The 22143-nt window shown below is 33.7% G+C and overlaps 1 protein-coding gene across 4 annotated transcripts in view; it reads right to left on the bottom strand.

The window, feature by feature from the left end:
• Positions 1-22143, bottom strand: part of CFTR (CF transmembrane conductance regulator) — a 184557-nt gene that overhangs the window by 70476 nt on the left and 91938 nt on the right. For all 4 annotated transcript variants that reach the window (XM_017867350.1, XM_017867353.1, XM_017867352.1 and 1 more), the window contains 5 exons: positions 11032-11126; positions 8402-8488; positions 6182-6905; positions 3787-3915; positions 170-207 (listed from right to left, as the gene is read on the bottom strand). In XM_017867350.1, coding sequence (XP_017722839.1) covers positions 170-207; positions 3787-3915; positions 6182-6905; positions 8402-8488; positions 11032-11126 — 1073 coding nt within the window. The remainder of the gene's footprint in view (positions 1-169; positions 208-3786; positions 3916-6181; positions 6906-8401; positions 8489-11031; positions 11127-22143) is intronic.

Raw genomic sequence — 22143 nt, 5'->3', positions numbered from 1 at the left:
CCTTACCCAACTAATGGTCATCATTTAAACAAAAAACCTTATTTTTCCACTACCATAATGCTTGGGAGAAATGAAACAAAGTAGATTACAATACATACAAACAGTGGATTACAATATTTAATCAACAGAAATAAAACACAATCTACACAATAGGACATGGAATACTCACTTTCCAAGGAACCACAGCACAACCAAAGAAGCAGCCACCTGGAATGGAACAAGAAAACAGTTGATTTTTTTCTAACATCTTCACCTATTCCTCACATGCCCACATCTAAATTCACATCACACCATTTGATGTGTGTACCAATATCAACGTACACACAATTTCATCTTCCTTTGCTTTGTGTTCCCGGGTCCAGCAGCTGTAATAGTTGTTCTAAGGACTATTATATGTGATAAGAACACATTAAGTTAATGGAATTCAAATTTCACTGAAGTAAATTCTTTGCCATTTATCTCCTTTATTCAATAGAAACTATTGAACCTCACAAGAAAGCCAAGATCACAGCTGAATGTTTTAAATAATAAACATTTTTTAAAGAAACTAATCTCAGCCTGCTGGCAGATAATTAATCTGTTTATTTGCTATAAATAATTTCATTTGCCATTCAATGATTATAGGGGACTAATACCTGTGAAACCAATTAATTACTGGAAAAGGCGAGATTAATATTAATGGAAATGAATTACAAGTTTCAGGCCAGGCCCAGTGGCTCACACTTGTAATACCAGCACTTTGGGAGGCCAAGGCGGACACATCACTTGAGGCCAGGAGTTTGAGGACAGCCTGGCCAATGTGGCAAAACCTCATCTCTACTAGAAATGCCAAAAAATATTAGTCAGGCCTGGTGGCGCACACTTTGATTCCAACTACTCAGGTGGCTGAGGCACTAGAACTGCTTGAACCCAGAAGGTAGAGGTTGCAGTGAGCCAAGATCACACCACTGCTACACTCCAGACTGGACGATAGAGTGAGATTGCCTTCAGTAATTTACTAATGGAACAATAACTAAAGTAATGTTCAAAGACTGGTCTAGTCATCATAATATAAAATTATTTCGTGGCTGTTTCCACATAGAACTACCAACCTAAACTGCTTATATTGACTAGAACAAAATATTTTCAAGGACTTAACATATACTTTTTAAAAATATTTGGTGCTTATAGAAACAATAGAGTAAGTAAGTTCTGTCACTTCATTTTCAAAATGTTTTCAGGTTATAAAGTTTATTCAGTTTATGATAGAGTGACAGTCATAGGTGATTAGGGTAAAAGGAAAATTTTTATTTTCAATTTTCTCAGGGCTTTAAGAATCATTCCATACCACATAGAAAACGGTATGCTTAATATCCAGATTTCAATGCTTCACAAGTCAAATGACACCCTAAAACATAAACCAACTGTCATAAAGCTGCCCTAAAATAATTACTATTAGTCAATAGCAGCAGTGGTATTATGGGATATACTACATATCTACTACTAATAATCAGGGATTTCTAATTAACAAGCAGAAGGGAAGTCATAAAGAAACATGATAAAGCAGTTCTATAACATATTCTTAACAAGCATAGAATGAAAGCATTAAAAAGGATCTTCGGATATTCCAGTCAACAACAAGACTCTCCAGGTTTTTTTCAAAAGAACCAGGAAACTGCTTCCTAATGTATTATTTTCATTTCTTCTCCATCTAGTCAATGATGCACTGCCAAGCAGGGGTTCTAAGAATTAACATAATAGATTTTTTTTTTTTTGCCTATTTCTTTGGTGCTAATGTCTAAGAACTTACAGAAGATACTGCCCTATAGCAGGGAAAATGTTACAAAATCCAAAGTAGAGTCACTTTCTTTCCAAAATGATAAGTGCTAACAAACTGAATAGACCAAATTAAGTTTTTTCACTTTAACAGCTTTGAAGAAGTTTTAAAAGACTATATACTTCATATTTCAAAAGGGAAGCATATTTTACCTAACCTATAAAACATAAATCTAAATTGAAATATGAACCTTAGGAAAACTAAAAATAGACAAACCACTTACATCAAGGACGAAATGTATCTTAACCTTTCTTTAGATTCTCTGGTCATGAGTACAAGACTCTCAATTGGATTTAAAAAAACTAAACTGTCATCCTGGATTAGCAGTTATACCAGAATGTGACATGCTCATGATACATTTCAATGGTAATGAGAAACGGGCACAATGGTATCATAAAGGAGTTTAGTCTAAAAGAAAAACTATGGAAATTTTGATTCAAAGAAGGCAATAGAATTGTGAACACTGGTGAATGAATTGTTTAGTTGTATAATTGTGAACATACTTTTAAAAAATTACTATTTTTCTACTATCACCTCTTGTGCTGATGAGGATCTGAACTTGTGGCCTACCATGCAATTTTCATTCTTTCCGGCCCCACTTCCCCCCCGCTTTTTTTTTAACTTGGCGATGTGAAGAACAGTAGAGGCTTGGTAAAGAAACCACAATGGGGACATTGAAGACAACAAAATTTCTGTAAGCAAGTGTGTGATTTGACTCTCTAAAAGGGTTGTCTAAAATGAATGCTAAGCCACTAATACATATTTAATCTCATTTTGTGACGAAATCTTCATTTAAATAGTAATTGCCTGCATATTTAACAATAAAATATCTAGAGCAGCTGTGTCCAACCTTTTGAATGAGAGGACCATTATGCTTATCTGTGGTGGCAGATATCACAAAGATTATGCATGGACTTTTTTTTCTTTTTTTTTTTTTAGCTCATCTGCTATTGTAAGTGTATTTTATGTGTGGCCCAAGACAACTCTTCTTCTTCCAATGTGGCCCAGGTAAGCCACAAGGTTGGACACTCATGATCTAGAGTCAAATGAATTTAAAATTTAGTACAGATTTGCTTTCAGTGTTTTGTTGTTGTTGCTGTTGTTGTTGTTTATTTATTTATTTAGAGATAGGGTCTCTCTCTGGCACCCAGGCTGGAATGCAATGGCACAATCACAGCTCACAGCAGCCTTGACCTCCCAGACTCAAGCAATTCTCCCACCTCAGCCTCCTTAGTAAATGGTAGCATAGAAGCACACACCACCATGCCCAGCTAATTTTTTAATGTTTTTGTAGATACAGTGTCTCACTATGTTGCCCAGGCTGGTCTCGACCCCTGGGCTCAAGCAATCCTCCCCATTCAGTCTCCTAAAATTCTGGGATTACAGGCATGAACCACCATGCCTGGCCTTTAATTTTAATCCAAATAAAAGCCTTCTACTTTGGGTTTCTTAATCTCTTAACATTTATTGTAAAATCTATTAAAAACTCTTATCTTTATATTTAAATATACTTGATATGTAATATGAAATAATAAAATATCAATAGTGATTCTAATTGTTTAATTTCAATCCAAATAAAAGCCTTCTACTTTTGAGTTTTGAATCTCTTTAACATTTACTATTAAAATCTATTAAAACTCTTCTTATACTTGTATTTAAATATATTTTATATGTAATATGAAATAGTAAAATATCAATAGTGATTCTAATTGTTGATTTTTCAGAAGCTAAGAACTATATGAATCTATACGATTATATACTGTAAAATCACAAATATATGTAACATATAAATATATACAACTTATACATAGTTATATATGTGTGTATATAAGCACACATACATGTATACATATATATGTATGTGTATATATACATATTTACATGTGTGTGCATATATATGTATACATCCTTGCAAACTATCTTAATTTAACTTTAAATCACAGTAATACTTTACAAAAGAACATTCTTACCTCAGCCAGAAAAATTACCAAGCACCAAATTAGCACAAAAATTAAGCTCTTGTGGACAGTAATATATCGAAGGTATGTGTTCCATGTAGTCACCGCTGGTATGCTCTCCATATCATCAAAAAAGCACTCCTGAATAAGAGAATTATGGCTATTACAATAAGACAGTACAGTTTCATGCCACCATTGTGGTTTTATTTTTAATATATGAAAATAAAGGAATAGTATTACTTGAATCTAAGTGTATTTTAACAAATATAAATCAGTATAAATGCCATGTATGATGTCATTTTATAGTCAGAATAATGTCTACTGGAGCAACACAGCTTTATTAAAACTGAGAAACACCATAATTTTTCAAAATTCTAAAAATGTATCACTGATTATGTAACTGTATTATTATCGGACAATTTTACCATTAAAGGCTTAACAGTGGCATACCTTTTATCAAATGAATGATACCATCTAAATGAAGTTTCCCAGAACTCTCTTTGATTTAACCTGTTTCTTCAGGGGTCCATGGACAAGTGCAGATCAGTATACTGCACTGTATATACTATAAAGCTCTTCCAATAGACTGAAAGCCCATTTGTGTTTGAACATTCCTTAGTAACTTAGGACTATCTCTCTTTGCAGCTATGATTTAAATTACATAATTCTCATCCTAGGCATATTCCTATTCCTCTAAAAATCTTTGTCTTTTGGCATATAGATACATTTCAAAATTTTGAAAAGAGAGATTCCAGATAGTCCAAAGGAAAAGATAGTTTTGTTTCTCACAAAATCAACAAAACTCATGGGAAAGCACTATGAATCACAAAGAAAGGGTCCTATGGAATTGGGATATAGTGCACTGGTTAGGAGTATGCATTTTTTGAGTCAGACAGATCTGAATTTGAACCCAAACTCCACCATTAACAGCCTAGGAGCCGCTTGAATTCAAGCGTGTTGCTGAACTTCTCTGAACTTTAATTTCCTTATCTGCAAATGTGAAAAATTTTAAGTACCTTCCAGGGTAGTTGTGGGGACTAAATGTATGCCACCTAGAACTAGATGCAATCCATAAATAGGAACTGTTATTAGTCAAGGCTATCATTCTTTACAACTAAATTTTTAGGCTCAGGATTGAGAAATTCATTTAGATTGATATTAAATTATACAAATGGGTTGGGTGCAGTGGCTCAGGCTGGGCAGGGTGGCTCATGCCTGTAATCCCAGCACTTTGGGAGGCCAAGGCGGGCAGATCACAAGGTCAGGAGTTCAAGACCAGCCTGGCCAACATGATGAAACCCCTTCTCTACTAAAATACAAAATTAGCTGGGTGTGGTGGTGCATGCCTGTAATCCCAGCTACTCAGGAGGCTGAGGCAGGAGAATTGCTTGAATCCAGTAGGCAGAGGTTGCAGTGAGCCAAGGTCACGCCATTGCATTCCAGCCTGAGTGACAGAGTGAGACTCCATCTCAAACAAACAAACACTCTATAGATGAATTATCATTTAGGAAACCTTCGTAAAGTATAGAAATACTAAAATTATGCATTTTAGGGATCTATTTTATTCCCTCATTTTACAAAGAAGGAAACTTCAGTCTAGAGATGTTAATGGCTTGTGTCTCGTCAAAGGTCACATTATTCTCAAATGATCTATACTATTAAATATATCAATTAATTACAACCCTGCCCATGGCTCATTTCATCCAAGGTATTAAGTTTTCTATTAAAATAACAAAAGCTCTCCTTTTTATATTATTTCTTGTTTTAAAAATAAAATGCTTTTATTCTTAAAACCTAATATAACAAAGTTTCTGTCTGAAGATTGGCACTAGTACATGTTGAGCTTCATATACATTCTCTAAAAGAAATCTTTTTAGAAACCCAATGTATAAAGCAAACTCACACGATAAAAAAAGCCCACACTAGCTAAATTCAGGCAAGACTGATATACAAACTAGAATGTGAGTTAGTCCCATCAAGAGTCTAAATGTTTATATACCTTATATAAGCTACTTCCATACAGATTATTTTGTGAGCTATAAATAATGAAAGCTACTATTTATTTATACAGTTACTTATACTGCACCTCTTCCCACAGAGGGTTCAAGATAGTAATAAAGTAGATGTTTTCTAACTTACAGTCACAATTATCACTGGTTTAGTAAAGGATCGAAAACTAAATCCTTTCCCATTTTATGGGAAGAGACACGTCCATCGCAAAAAGAAATCATTTGTTATTTTACATTTTAAAGTTGCTTGCATAATTAATGAATTTCATACTGTCTGAGTTTTAAGATAAACCTTATCCTAATCCCATGATTTGAGTAAATTTTGTTACATGCTACATATTGCATTCTACTCAATTGCACCCTGTGTGGTGAAATACCCACAAGCAATTTATACCTACCTTTAAGTCTTCTTCATTAATTTCTTCACTTATTTCCAAGCCAGTTTCTTGAGATAACCTTCTTGAATATATATCCAGTTCAGTCAAGTTTGCCTGAGGGGCCAGTGACACTTTTCGTGTGGATGCTGCTGTCTTTCTGTGAATGCTCTGATCTTGGTTAACTGACTGTGTCATCAGGTTCAGAACAGACTGCCTCCTTCGTGCCTGAAGCGTGGGGCCAGTGCTGATCACGCTGATGCGAGGGAGTATCACCTCTCCCTGCTCAGAATCTGGAACTAAGGACAGCCTTCTCTCTAAAGGCTCATCAGAATCCTCTTCGATGCCATTCATTTGTAAGGGAGTCTTTTGGACAATGGAAAATTTTCGTATAGAGTTGATTGGATTGAGAATAGAATTCTTCCTTTTTTCCCCAAACTCTCCAGTCTGTTTAAAAGATTGTTTTTTTGTTTCGGTCCGGGAGACAGGAGCATCTCCTTCTAATGAGAAACGGCGTAAGGTCTCAGTTAGGATTGAATTTCTTCTTTCTGCACTAAATTGGTCGAAAGAATCATATCCCATGAGTTTTGAGCTAAAGTCTGGCCGTAGATTTTGGAGTTCTGAAAATGTCCCATAAAAATAGATGCTACCTTCATGTAAAATTAATATTTTGTCAGCTTTCTTTAAATGTTCCATTTTAGAAGTGACCAGAATCCTAGTTTTGTTAGCCATCAGTTTACAGACACAGCTTTAAGATATAAAAATATATAAATATCAATTTTATAAATACTTTATTGCAATGTCTTGTATTTTAGCATTTTATTAATGTTTTATTCTATATAATCTCTATCATACAATTTTATTATATTTTAAATGATTCTATAAGTACTCTGTAGTAATTGAATTGGTACCTTGTGAATTCTGATAGCATGAAATAACATGCTATATTGAAAAGTTGCATGTTAACAGACTGAGAATGAAATTAAATTTCCTATATTAAGTAGATATTTGACTTTGAGCAAATCATTTATCCTCTGGGTCTCAGTTTATTTATCTAGAAAATGAGGAAATTATTAGATGACCTTTAAGGTCCCTAGAGATTTGTACTTCATTTCTTTTAAATGTCAGAGCTCTGCTGTTCTTTAAATTTTCTATTAATTTCTTGTTTACATTTTAGGCTGACCACCAATTTATTTCTCAAGTGCTTACATTAAGACTAATCTGTTTTGCTAAAAATAAAACAGCAACAATAACAACTGAGAATTGGATAATTAATTTGACTCTCCTCTAATAAAACTTTAATCTATTCTAGAAGTAAATCCTGACTAGAATCATCTAAGAAATACCAGTTTTTTTAGGCATTATGTCATATATCATATAGAAAGATACATTGTTCTAGATTGTACTGTAACACAATAACACAATACAAACGTAGTACAGTTTATATTGATAGAAGTTACTTTTCACAGTCTCAGGGTTGTAAAGATAGTATCTTGGATATTAAATTTAACTAAATTCTAAGAAAGGTACTTCTAGGAATAATCCAGCCATTTTATACACATATACACCTTTATTGCTTAAAATCTTTATTTCTAGAAGAGTATATAACTGTTCTCCCAATAAACTATTTGATAGTCCATGAAATCATTTTGAAACTTTGAAATCAAGCCATATAACTGATTGTCTGTCTGTCTAGGGAATTTCATGTATATTGGACCCTAACAGGAGTTCCAAGGAAATATAATTCCTGAGCTCTGTGTGACTGAGGAGGAGATCTCCAAGGAAGTATTGAGGTAGATGAGTGGTCTGAGCATTCACCTACATTAAACCAGAGAAACACTTAGCATATGTATTTTCTTAAGAAGTTTACTATCTAAGGAGAAGACAGAGTAAAATACTAACACAAAAAAGTAAATAAGAATGTTAAGTATAATAATCAATTAAGGTAATATATATCACAAGGCAATGATACTGCAAAAACTACATAGATAGCAATTGCTATAACAGTATAGCAATGGGAGAAACTGGTTCAGCATGAGGTAGTCAGAAAAGGTTTTAATGAAAGTAATCTTGACTCTTGGCCAGGTAGGGCAGATCAGATTTGAGTTAATACCATGCTACATTCTGCCATACCAACAATGGTGAACATATTTCTCAAGAGGTAAAATGCAATCTATGATGGGATAGACTTTCTTTCTTGTGTTTTAGCATAAGCATTATAAGCAAGTTATTCAAAGAACATACCTTTCAAATATTTCTTTTTCTGTTAAAACATCTAGGTATCCAAAAGGAGAGTCTAATAAATACAAATCAGCATCTTTGTATACTGCTCTAAAAAGAAAAAGGAAATTAAATTACATTTCCTCACTATTTCCTGTGTCTTTTAGTGTAGATGATTTGCCTTAAACAGTTCGCTACATGCATTACAATATGGTCACTACATCTATTCACTGAAATAACACTATTCTCAAAAGTGGTGCAGAAGTAGCTCTTTTATACATGTTTTTACTGGGGTAGGTTATTTTAAATGAGGAATAAAGGAATAAGTTGCAGAAGATTTTTATCACTTTTCACAACATTCCAAGAACTGCTGAAGTGGTTTTGCTAACTGTAAGTGGCATAAACTAGCAAAAGTCACAAACTGAATTGTATCATAGCATACACTATAAAATATTACCTTAAACAAACAAACAAACAAACAACTTTTAACAATAGTATCTATTTAGAGACAAGTACCATGCTATGTGCTCAAAATACAATGGCAAAAATTATACAGTTCCTGCCCTCGAAGATGTTGGGTTTTGGTGAGGACACCAAGAAGAAAATAAACTATTTCAAACTGCAAAATGTCAGAGATAGCTAATAAATTACAGTACTTACGTGAAATTATTTTAAAAATGTTTTTCTAAGTGTTAACCACTATCAACAAATTGATAGCAGTGCTGCCACAACTGTAGAACTGATATTGCATTTTGTTCCTTGTAGTTTCAGTCTCTATGTCATATTTATAAAAGTTCCAAATAAGGAAAGTATGAATAATTCACAACAAAATGTATATCCATATTATTTTACTATTTAGCTAAAATATGAAACTATAAGCAAGTAAAATCTACACCGAGTTGACCTTAGAATGGTAATAAAGATGAAGACACAGTTCTCATATTAATAGAAATGAGACAATTTCTTCATAACATTTACATTTTTCAAGTGTGATTGTTAGTAACCTTACTTATATCTCAAGTACATAGGATTCTGTGTTTATACATGTAATTTTTGGTACTTCTGTAAAAAAGAAAATTGTATTCAGCACACAATTAAGAAATTTTGAAACCAATTTTAAAATTTTTTAAAACCAATGGCAAAGCTTTAAAAGTCTAAAACAACCTTTATAGTGTAACTTATTTTTGAAGACAGTATGGAAGAGCTACATAACGGATCCCGTCAAAATGTACACAGTTCCATCCCCCACACTCAGTTCTTAATTCTCTCCCTCACATGTATGACAAGTTTCTTATGAGATTAGAAATAATAAATTCTTCGTCCCAAACTGGACAACACATTACACATTCTGATCAGAATAAGAATAGACAATTATTTGTAGTTCCTCAAAGTGTGCGCACCTTACAGCCAAACCAAATCTTAAACTGATAACACAAACTCAATTCTACGTTGGATGTCTAGAAGCCATATACTCTATCTTATCTAAATTTGTGGAGTACTTCGAATAAATCTTACTTTGGCTCACAGATAAAAATAATCAACTTCCATATTTTTTAGAAGCGATTATCTTGTCCGTGAATTATCCATATCTATTGATTTATTACCTTACAATGTGTTTCCAAGATCAAAGCATGCTTTAATGTAAAGAATCAAAAGGACCTGGTTCAAATTGTGACTTCACAATTTTCCTGTGTGGCTTTTGGCAAGTTAACATCTAACAGCCTCAATTATCTTATGATCTCTTCTGTAAAGCAGGGAGAACAATTCTTACTTTGCAGAGCTGTAAGGGGTTACATACACACAAAAATACACACATGACTAGAATACTCCCGGGCAATTGCAGGTGCTCAGTGAGGGTTAGTTTCCAGTCTCAGCTTTTGGAAAGCAACAGAAAGTAAGGGAAAGGAGCCAACACATCAATGAGTCAATGTGATTTCTTGTTAACGTCTTTGGCAACAAAGTGAGAAAAATTTTGTTCAGATAAAGCTTGAGAAACATTTGACATCAGAGTCACCAATAATTGTTTAAACTGAAAGTTACAGTTTAACCACAAAGTTCTCTCCTTGATGTACATTATCTATATTTACATCTCTTTAACAGCTTTAAAAGGCTTGGACCAAGAGTGTTTCTACTAAGGGACCTCCTCCCCCAACAATGTTAATGTGTTTGTCCTGTTTATTTTAAATATTGTAGATTTTAAACTAAGTGACATCATTTGCCTTCCTATTTTGCTATGAAAATTATGATGAAAAGTTTTGAAAGTAGATGTTTATCTATACCAAGAAGCCTAAAGCTGGTGTGTACATTGGAGTGGCGGGGTCGACGAAGGAACTTACAGATATTTACATCTTCTCTTGCCAGTATTATGCAGAATCCTAGAGTTTTCCATTTGTAGTAAACTATACCATGAGGCAAACAAATATACAGACACCAAAATATGGGCATGGATTTTGAATAAGCCATAATCTCTATCAAATCTGGATACTATACCATTATTTATAGTTCTTAAATGTGATTCTTAACCTACTAGCTATAAAACCCCAGGATTTTTTCAATTCCAGAAACAGAATATAAAGCAATAGATAAATATCTGTAATTTTTTTTTACATAAATGACATTTACAGCAAATGCTTGTTAGACCAATAATTATTCACCTTGCTAAAGAAATTCTTGCTCGTTGACCTCCACTCAGTGTGATTCCACCTTCTCCAAGAACTATATTGTCTTTCTCTGCAAACTTGGAGATGTCCTATTATCAAAAATAGAAAATTAGAGAGTGACTTTTAGTATGCTCAATCTGAATTTGAAAGGCACATCTTCCTTCTAATGTAATCATATATCACACTATTGCTTTAACCACAGTTGAAATTTTGAACATTGCATCTCCATTATTTCAAATGCAATTTATTCAGTTGGCCAAAACAACATTGCTGAAATTTTAGATGTAAATTTTATTTAAATTTTAAAATGTCATTAATGATCATTAAATAATAATTATAAAATACCAAAACATAAAATATGTATATATTTATAGGCATATAAATATGTGTAGATCATCCATAGGTCCATTTTACAAATTCAAATGCTATCAACATACTAAAATGCACTTTTCTCCAATTTAAGTTCACTCTTTTCAAAAGAAATCTCCCAAAATGAATCAACCTTCCAATAACAGAAACTAAAAGAACACTAGTCACACCTCTGCAGGATCGAAGTATCTTCACTGGGCTTCCATGGTTCCAAGGCAATTCCTTTCCATACTTCTCTCACCTATCCTCCCAACTAAAACAGCTTTCTTCCTCATCTATCCTCAGCACTTCATTCCCATGACCTCTCTCCACTCATTCTGCCTCTCCTGTCATCCTTTCTCCTAGGTAATGAACATTTCTGTGGCAACAGCCATTCTAGGCATTGTAAAAGAAGATTGGAATTTATGAGAAATAGTCCTTGACTCCTAGGCATTATATGTCTAATTTAGAAGGTAAGTCATAATCCTGGAGAAGGCTAAATACCATCCCAAAGATTAACTAACCATTTTAAGATAGTTTATAAAACAGTTCACAATTAATTGGCAAATTAATTTTGCACATAACTGAAGTATACAATAGATAGAATACCCTAGAGGCTTTCAAACAGATGGGATTTGGTCTGAGTCTTGAAGAATGAGAAGAGTTAGATAGGCAGTAAACTCTCATTAGCCTAAAAAAAAAAAAAAAAAAAAAAAAAAAAAGGCACTCTCCCTTTTCTCCTCCCATCCTTGTACATTTGTTTCCACCTCCTTCTTCCTCCCCTCTATTAAAAATTCTCTTCCATATACTTCTTCCTTCTTCTTTCACAATCCAGAAATAATCCAATATTATCTATATCTAAAGTGTCAAAATGGTTACTTCTGTTATTCATTTCTTTCATTTATCTATCATATGGACATAAATAGGACTTCACATGCAAAACTCCAAATGCACAAAGTAAACGTATTAATAAGTAGTCATTTGTATTGAGAACCATTTGGCAGCTCCTGTTGGCTGGAATCATGCTGGCCACTGCCCTCAAGGAACTGTTGCTATCAACATTTCTGATCTAGAGTGACAAAAGGCCTGTGAAAAAAATGCTGACCTGTTGGAGGAGATGTAGCAGGACTCAGTGGACTTCTGCTACTCAGACGTTGGAGAAATAAAACATAGAGAGGTCATTAATACCCATAAGCACTGCTTATGGGGAGGACCTTCTGTGGTTATGAGACCTGTAAAACATAGCTCTTTCTTTCTACCTGGCCTAAATGAGCACGCTTTTGTTCAACTCATGAACTGGACCACTTGCCTAGGATTCCATCCAAATAACAAGAACTGCAGTAGATTTCACTCATAATTTAGAAGGTAGACTTCACACCTAATTTAGAAGGTAATAAGGTAATTTAGAGGTGTTCATGGAAGTGCTCCTTTACTGAGGTAGAAGATTTCAGTTTTATAGCAATTACAGGACAGCTCATGTGTGTATTTCTTCTCTCCCTGCCTCACATTTTTCCCTTTTCAAATCGCATTCTCTTTTTAAAAACTAAATCTGGTTGGGCATAGTGGCTCACTTATAATCTCAGCACTTCAGGATGCTGGGTGGGAGAAATGCTTGAGATTGGAAGTTTGAGACTAGCCTGGGCAACATAGCAAGACCCATCTCTACACAATTTTTTTCTTTTAAATTAGCTGGGCGTGGTGGCATGCACCTGTAGCCCCAGCTACTCAAGAGGGTGAGGTAGGAGTATTGCTTGAACCCAGGAATCTGAGGCTACAGCGAGCTACAATCACACCACTGCACTGCAGCCTGGGTGACAGAGCAAGACTCTATATCTTAAAAAAAAAAAGGCAAACAAAAAAGCACTTAAATCTTTTGCGGAAAAAAAGAGAATGAAGAGAATGGTTTGCTTTTGCCTTGTATGAATAGATTCCCTGTAGGCTTTTGAAAAAGAGGCATATTTTCTAATACATTATTAAAAAGCAGGAGGTTGCTAAATTATTATAGTTTTCCCTTGTTTTTTCAGATTTGAACTCAACATTGTATTAATTAAACTGGCTAAAATTTCAAAATATTTTTAAGTACTAAAACTAAGTAATTATCTTGACAGTACGATTATAACACAGTTGACTACAGAAAACAGATTATGGATTTAGAGGGTATAGAATCATAGCCTAGCACAGGCAATTAATGAAGATTTATGGAAAGAAGGAAGAGAGACAGGGAAGGCAAGTTAATCAAATATTAAGTTAAAAATAAAGAACTACATAGAAGAAAATAAATAAATGTGTGCAGAGGAGAAAAAGAAAGAAAATTGGAAAAGCAAAAATTGTCAGGAGAAGCAGATATCTATATATTAAAAAGTCAAGAAGATAATAGCGGGAAAAAAGGACAAGAAAAGTGAAGGTGTCAATAAGAAACAGATAGAAGATAAGGAACTACAGCCCATACTTTAGAAAATGTACCTGCTGACAACAACCAAGCTGAGAATCAAATCAAGAACTCAATCCCTTTTACAACAGCTGCAAAAAATAAAATAAAATAAAATACATGAAAATATATTTAACCAGGGAGGTTAAAGATCTTCACAAGGAAAACTACAAAATGCTGCTCAAAGAAATCACAGATGACACAAAGAAGTGGAAACACATCCCATGCTCATGGATGGGTAGAATCAATATTGTGAAAATGACCATACTGCCAAAAGCAATCTACAAATTCCATACAATTCTCATCAAAATACCATCATAATTCTTCACAGAAATAGAAAAAAATCCTAAAATTCATATGGAACTAAAAAAGAGCCCACATAGCTAAAGGGATACTAAGCAAAAAGAACAAATCTGGAGGCATCACATTACCCAACTTCAAATTATACTACAAGGCTATAGTTACTAAAACAGCAAGGTGCTGGTACACGAATAGGCAAGTAGACCAATGGAACAGAATAGAGAACCCAGAAATAAAGCCAAATACTTAAAGCCAACTGATCTTTGACAAAGCATACAAAAACATGAAGTGGGGACAGAATACCCTATTTAATAAATGGTGCCGGGAAAACTGGCAAGTCACATGTAGAAGAATGAAACTGGATCCTCAACGCTCACCTTATACAAAAATTAACTCAAGATGAATCAAATACTTAAATCTAAGACCAGAAAACATAAAATTTCTAGAAGATAACATTGGAAAACTCTTATTGTCCTTGGTTTAGGCAAAAGTTCGTGACTAAGATCCCAAAACAAATGTAACAGAAACAAAATATATAGATGGGACATAATTAAACTAAAAAGCTTTTGTGCAGCAAAATAAATAATCAGCAGAGTAAACAGACAACCTACAGTGTGGGAAAAAAATCCATAAACTATGCATCCGATAAAGGACTAGCATCCAGGATCTACAAGGAACTCAAACAAATCAGCAAGAAAAAAATATATATAATGATTCCATCAAAAAGTGGGCAAAAGACAGAATAGACAATTCTCAAGACATGCAAACAAATTACAAACACAGGAAAAAATGCTCAACATCACTGATTATCAGGGAAATGCAAATTAAAACCACAATGAGATACCATCTTGCTCCTGCAAGAATGGTCATAATTCAGAAGTCAAAAAATAATAAGATGTTGGCAAGGATGTGCTGAAAATGGAACAGTTTTACACTGCTGGTGGGATTGTAAACTAGTACAACCACTGTGGAAAACAGTATGGAGATTCCTTAAAGAACTAAAAGAACTACCATTTGATCCAGCAATCCCACTGCTAGATATCTACCCAAAGGAAAAGAAGTCATTATATGGAAAAAAAATGCACACACGTTTATAGCAGGACAATTCATAACTGCAGAAATATGGGTCCAACCTAAATGCCTGTCAGTCAACAAGTGGGTAAAGAAAATCTGGCATATATACATCATGGAATACTATTCAGCCAAAAAACTGAATGAAATAATGGCCTTTGCAGCAACTTGGATGGAGCTAGAGACAATTTATTCTGAATGAAGTAATTCAGGAATGGAAAACCAAATATCGCATGTTCTCACTTATAAGTGAGAGCTAAGCTATGCGGTTGCAAAGGCACAAGAATTATAAAATGTGCTTTGGGGACAATAGAGGAAGGGTGGGACGGGGGAGGGATAAAAGACTACATATTGGGTACAGTGGACACTCCTCAGGTGACGGGTATATCAAAATCTCAGAAATCACCACTAAAGCACGTATCCATGTAACAATAAAACCACCTATAGTCCAAATACTATTGAATTAAATTTTTAAAAAAGAAAAATAAAATATCCCTTCCAGATTTAAATGTCCAAAGACTACAATGTGATTTTATTACATTAATTTTTAAGAAAATAATTAAGAGGCTGTTTCAGTCAAATTTCTATCTTAGGTATCTATAACATTTATATTTTAAACAAGTCAAGGAAATAGGAGGAGGGAGAATGAAAATAAAGCATTCCCTTCCTTTTTTCCTGTATGAATAAGGTGAAAAATATTAGAGAAAGAGATCAGAAGATCTCATGTGAACTCAGGCTTTGCACGCTCAGATCGAATGGAACATCAAATTCCTCCAAAGACCAGAAACAACCCTCCTTTTAGTCTTATCATTCTTCAAATCCTAACTTAAACCTTGTTGAGGAAAAGGAGAAAATGCTTTAAGAAAATGAGGGATTTAGGAAAGGAATTGCTAATAGTTTCTTGGCACCATGTTATTCTGTCCATTTCAATTATAACCACAAGCTACTCTGATTCCTTTTTATTTTAAGAACAGTGTAGTGTGCCCCAGTGCCTGGTCTTTTCAACACTTTCAGTCAGTAAGCCATGGCATGCATTCCAGGAGGGCCCAGGCCTGCCTGGGGAGATGGCTAATGAGAGAGAGTACTCTCCTTCGCCTTGTCCCAGATTAGAGGGAATGGGATTCCTCAGGGTGAAACCTTTCCTGATACTTGGGAGATCTTCCAGGTTGTGTGTACCCTGGGAAAAATGCCATAAAGAAATGCATCCAAGTGTCCTTCCTCCTGAGTCACTGCTGAGTTGAAATCTGAATTATGTTTGTAAAATCCATTTTGAGAGCTATCAGATGTCATGTAAACTGTGCTTGTAGTGGTTGCTCAATAAGTAACAAAGCTGGAATATTGAATTGGATAATGTGAGACCCAGAATTTGAACTCTTGTCTGTCTGGCTTATTGTGAAATCTCAGTTACTTAACAGCTCTCTGACTCAATTCCTCTAACAAAAACCTGGGTCAAAAAACAGTTTATGTTTCATAAAGAGTACTAACTATGAAAATTAAGAAAGTAGCATTTATAAATAAATTCTGTAAATATAAAGCAATGAGATAAAATGTAACAATCCAAGTGAAATTTGTTTTTTTTTAATTCTAAAATAAAACTTGGCCGGACATGGTGGCTCAAGCCTGTAATACTGGCGCTTAGGGAGGTCAAGGCAGGTGAATCGCTTGAGCCCAGAAGTGCAAGACCAGTCTGGGCAACATAATGAAACCCTGTCTCCACAAAAAATGTAAAATTTAGCCAGGAATGGTGGCACACACCTGTAGCCCTAGCTACTCTGGAGATTGAGAGGTAGGAGGATCGCTTGAACCCGGGAGGTCAAGGCTTCAATGAACCATGATCACTCCACTGCACTCCAGCCTGGGTGACAGAGTAAGATCTTGTCTCAAAAAATAAATAAAGTAAAATGAAATAAAACTTTACACAAAATACAAAACATGAGTGGTAACATTAGTCAAAGAGCAAAATGACCTGTTTTCTAGCCCTGTCTCTATTACAGGACTAATAGCTTTGAGGAAGTCTTTTCTGGCCCTAACTTGTCCATCTATAAAATGGGGATAATAATATCTTCCTTTAACAGTTGTAAAAATTTGAAGTAATTTAATATAAAGGGCTGGCCCATAATATACACTCAAACACTGGTAACTCTCTTATCAGTGACCTATGTATGACATTCATTTCCATTTATCCTTGAATAGAATGCTTACCTGACGTGATAATATGCCCCATTCTGCCATTACCAAAAAAAAAAAAAAAAAAAAAAAAGCAGATTTTTAAGGCCTGATCACATAGCTTTTATTAGCATATCATCATAAGGCATGTACAAGAGATGATGTCCAGAAAAAGCACTGGACTTAGAATCAGAAGCTCAAGTCTCAGGTTTGCATGACCTTGCCAGATGTACTGTTGTTGAAGTTGGTGTGTATGTAGCCATGTGATTTTAAACTAAAGGCTACGATTCTTAAGGGTGAGGTCAAGGTAGACATGATGTTCCCAGACAAGATCTTGACTTCTTTCACCTTCCAAGCATGACCACACTAGAAATGACCGATTAATTTTATTTTACAATGCTAAATTGTGCTATGATATTTTTATTCATCTTATATTCTTATAAACGAATTGAGGGAAGACATATAAGTTCTTTACCTTGTCTTTTCTGAGAAAATGTGTCTTGCTAAATTTAGGATGACTAACTGTTTATTTGAAATTTCCACTAGAATATGTTTCAGCAGTAAAAACAAACAAGAATATCTTTAAATCCCTATACTTGTTGCTAATTGAATAACATACTACTGAATGAAAAATACCTAGATACATAAATATTTTAATAATCAACACCACAGTAACTTTCTTGATAAGTCAATATCAAGATACTGTAAGAAAGCAGATTGATGCAACCTTCCTTCAAGCAATTCTGTGCTTGAGTTCACTTGCTCACATTTATTCGCAGTCTGGACTAGACTAGACTGAAAGTGTAGTTCATAAATACACTTATTAGGTGCTATGTGACTTTCCCTGGCATTTACTATCTACACTCCTCCTCATAAAAAAACCTACCAATAATATCATTGCACATAAATCTCTATGATTTTGTGATCTTATTTTTCTAAGACATATTCTCATGAATGGGATGGCTAGGTCAAAAGTATGCGTTTTCTTTATTTTTAAAAGACGTTGCCAGGTTCCTTTACAAAACAACCAAAAGAATTATATTTACATTAGCAAGTTTTGAAAGTACCTGTTTCCCCATAATCACCACCACCAATAGATATTAATATAATCACACCTCAATTTTTGCTAATTTGCCATTTTAGTTTGTATTTTCCTTAATACCTATGAAATTGTAAATACTGAACATCTGAATTGCTCTCCTGTGAAATGTCTATTTTTATTGAATTCTGTGTTATATATTCATTTTTATTTGTATGTAATAGATGTTAACAACCTTTTTTGCTGCATATGTTAAAAAACATTTTTTCTTTTCTCTTTTTCTTTTATACTATCCATAGACCATCTATCATGTGCACAGTTAACATTTCATGAAATCACTGTATCTGTTGGAAACTGGAATTCCTGTATTTGTTTGCTATCTTTTTTTCTTCTAGTATTCCAAGTGATTAATTCCTGTATTTGTTGAAAAGTACTACCCACCCTTCAGGTAATTGATATACATTGAGGATCCTATATTTCTTTTCAAATATTATTGCTATTTTTTAATTAAAAAATTTAATCAAGGTAAAATTTATGGTTATATATGGTATGAAACACAAATCTAACCTCATTTTCTTTTACTTGGATAGCAAGCATGATTTATTCAATTAATATTTTTTCTAATGAATTCATTTAGCATCTATAATATATCATATTCTCATATTTCCTAAGATCCACTTCTGGCTTTTCTGTTTGGTTCCTCTGATCCATTTTTTTATTCCTATATTAACATTTTGCCAGGTTTTTTGGCACTTTGGTTTTTTTTTAATGGCTCTAATACCTGACAAAGCATAAATCTTATTCATAAATTTCTTGACTCTCTTTGGTCATTTAGTCTTCCCATATAATAACAAATATTAACAATACTAATAACATAAATAATAAGAAGAATAGCTAATGGATATTTAGTGCTTACTGTATGTCAGGCACTGTTTTAAGCATATCTATAAGAAAAGATGGATGTCATCCCAAAGATAACACAGCTAATAGATGATAGAGCCAGGATTCCAATTAAGGCAATTTGTATACAAAGCATGCACTCTTAAATATTTTTTATTTTTTATTTTTTCTTCCTATATGAAACTTAAGTTCCAATTAACAAAATTTCAAAACCAACATTATTGGGGTGTATTTACAATTTTGTTAAATGTGCATATATTTGGATAGGGTTCACATTTTAAGATGCAAAATTTTATGAAAATCATGATCTTTCTATTAATCCAGGTCTTGTTTTATGTACTTCAATAAGGGTTTATTCAATTCAATTTTCTCCATATATATCTTACAAATTTCTTAGTAGATTTATGTCTAAATGTTTTATGGTTTGCTACTATTATGAATCAAATAGTTATTAGTTTTCCATTTTAATTCCTAAAGGGTTATTGCAAGTAGAAAAAAAAGGCTAAATTTTCTATATTTATCTCTTATCCAGCCATCTTATCATATAGCTAACATGCTTAGTCAGACATTTCAATAGCAACCTTGTTGAAGCATGACTTTGAAAGAAGAAGCAAAGCAACTGTTAGAAAAAAAAGGTTTGACTGAGAGAAAGAAGAGTTATATTAGAAGGGTTTACCATATATCTTCAAGTTTTAACAGAAATTCAGATATCTTCATTAGTGGAACTTAAATATTTGGCTATTTGATTGTGTTAAATTTAGCTTAAAAGAGAGATTTTCAGAATTACTTGAAAAAGATCTAAACTGATAGGAAACTGAAGATGTTTCAAGCATTAGACAAGATTTTACCCTTAGAAATGCTCTCCTCAATAACATTTAATCAATGTGATTTTCATTTACAAATATAGTACATCTAACCAGAATTTACCACAGCTGCTATCCAAAATACCAATTACAACTGACCCTTGGACAACACCCTTGGACAACATGAGGGTTGGGGTGCTGACTCCCCATGCAGTCAAACATCCACATATAACTTGTAACTACCAAAAACTAAACTAGCAATAGTCTACTGTTGACCAGAAGCCTTACCGATAACATAAGCAGTCAGTTAACACATATTTGGTAGTTATATGCATTATATACTATATCATTACAATAAGGCAAGCTAGAGAAAAGAAAATGTTATTAAGAAAACCATGGGGAAAAAGAAATGTATGTACTATTCATTAAGTGGAGGTGAATCATCATAAAGGTCTTCATCCTCATAGTTTTCATGTTGAGTCATCTAAGGAGGAAGAGCAAAGGGAGGAGCTGGCCTTGCTGCCTTAGGGGTAGCAGAAATGGAAAAAAAAATCTATGTGTAAGTGGACTTGCATAGTTCAAACCCATGTTGCTCAAAGGTCAACTGCACAATAACTTGGCTATATACACATATACATTTGAATATACATACATATATGGACATGTATATACACATATATGAAAGTGTATATATGTATATGTGCATGCATGTGTACTATATAGCCATATATATGTACATAGGAATGTATTCATAGAGCTTGATTTCCATCATTCACTATTATGGTGCTAAGATAGACTGGATATCCTGCATAAGTAAAAGGGGATGATCATTTTCCTTCTGAACTGGGTTACCACTTCTTATCAAAAAAGTAAAACATATGTGGAAGATATGAAAATCATAAGAATTTATTTGCCCTACTTTCCAAAGATTTATCATCTTCAATCCTGTTACATAATAACAAGAGTTATGTATTATGTTATGCAACATGTTCAACTACATGGGGAATCAGCACCCCTAACCCCCACATTGTCCCAGGGTCAATTGTAATTGGTTTTTTGGATAACGACTGTGGTAAATTCTGGTTAGATTTGTTCTATGCTTTGGGAGACAGAGCAGGCTTAATTATTGCAGGCAATATGTTCCAAGCAGTGAGTGAAGTATTGTAGGTACCAGAGACAATTAAGGTATAGCCTCTGATTTCAAGAGCTTACAAATCTAGTGAGGGTATAGAGGACAACTTAATGAAAGAGCAGGCTTCTGAGCGGCACTTTTGTTTCACGCATAGGAGATCTATTGTATCTTCCTCTGCCCATTCTTTACTGATCCTAGCCCTCCCTTGTCTTTATGGTCAGCTTGAGACACTATGATGCCTCACCAGAGGAAACTCTCTACTCTCTAATCCTAAGTAATAAAAAAGATACATAATAAAGTTATTGTTATTTTAAATGTAGATACTGATGTGAAATTAAACAAGTAGATGATAGAATAAATACAGTTGTGCCTTGGCATCTGTGGGGAATTGGTTCCAGGACTCTCTGTAGATATCAAAATCCATGAATGCTCAAGACCCTTATATAAATGGGGTAGTATTTGCATATAACATATGCACATCTTCCTGTATACTTTAAATCATCTCTAGATTACTTACAATACCTAATACAATGTAAATGCTATATAGTTGTTATACTATATTGTTTAGGGAATAATGACAAGCAAAAAATATATATATGTTCAATTCTGATGCTTTTTCTAAATATTCTCTATCTGTGGTTGATTGAATCCATGTATTCAAAACTCACAGATACAAAGGGCCAACTCTTCCATAAAGAAACACATGCATAGATCAGAACCTAGAAAAAAGATGTCAAAATGACAATAGGGGAAGGAGACACTACTCAGAAAATTATCTTGGGACAAATGGCTTTCCATATGGAAAACAATAAAATTAGATTCCTAACTTACACAATATACAAAAATTAATTCTAATGATTGCAACTTTCAAACTTTTGTCAATAGAGAATAATATTTATTCTATTATATTATTCTATAT

Source organism: Rhinopithecus bieti, unplaced genomic scaffold, assembly GCF_001698545.2.
Source record: "Rhinopithecus bieti isolate Rb0 unplaced genomic scaffold, ASM169854v2 scaffold_3858, whole genome shotgun sequence".
In the NCBI taxonomy this organism is placed as follows: domain Eukaryota; kingdom Metazoa; phylum Chordata; class Mammalia; order Primates; family Cercopithecidae; genus Rhinopithecus; species Rhinopithecus bieti.
Note: the sequence above shows the minus strand (reverse complement) of the source record. Positions and strands in the feature narration are given on the sequence as shown.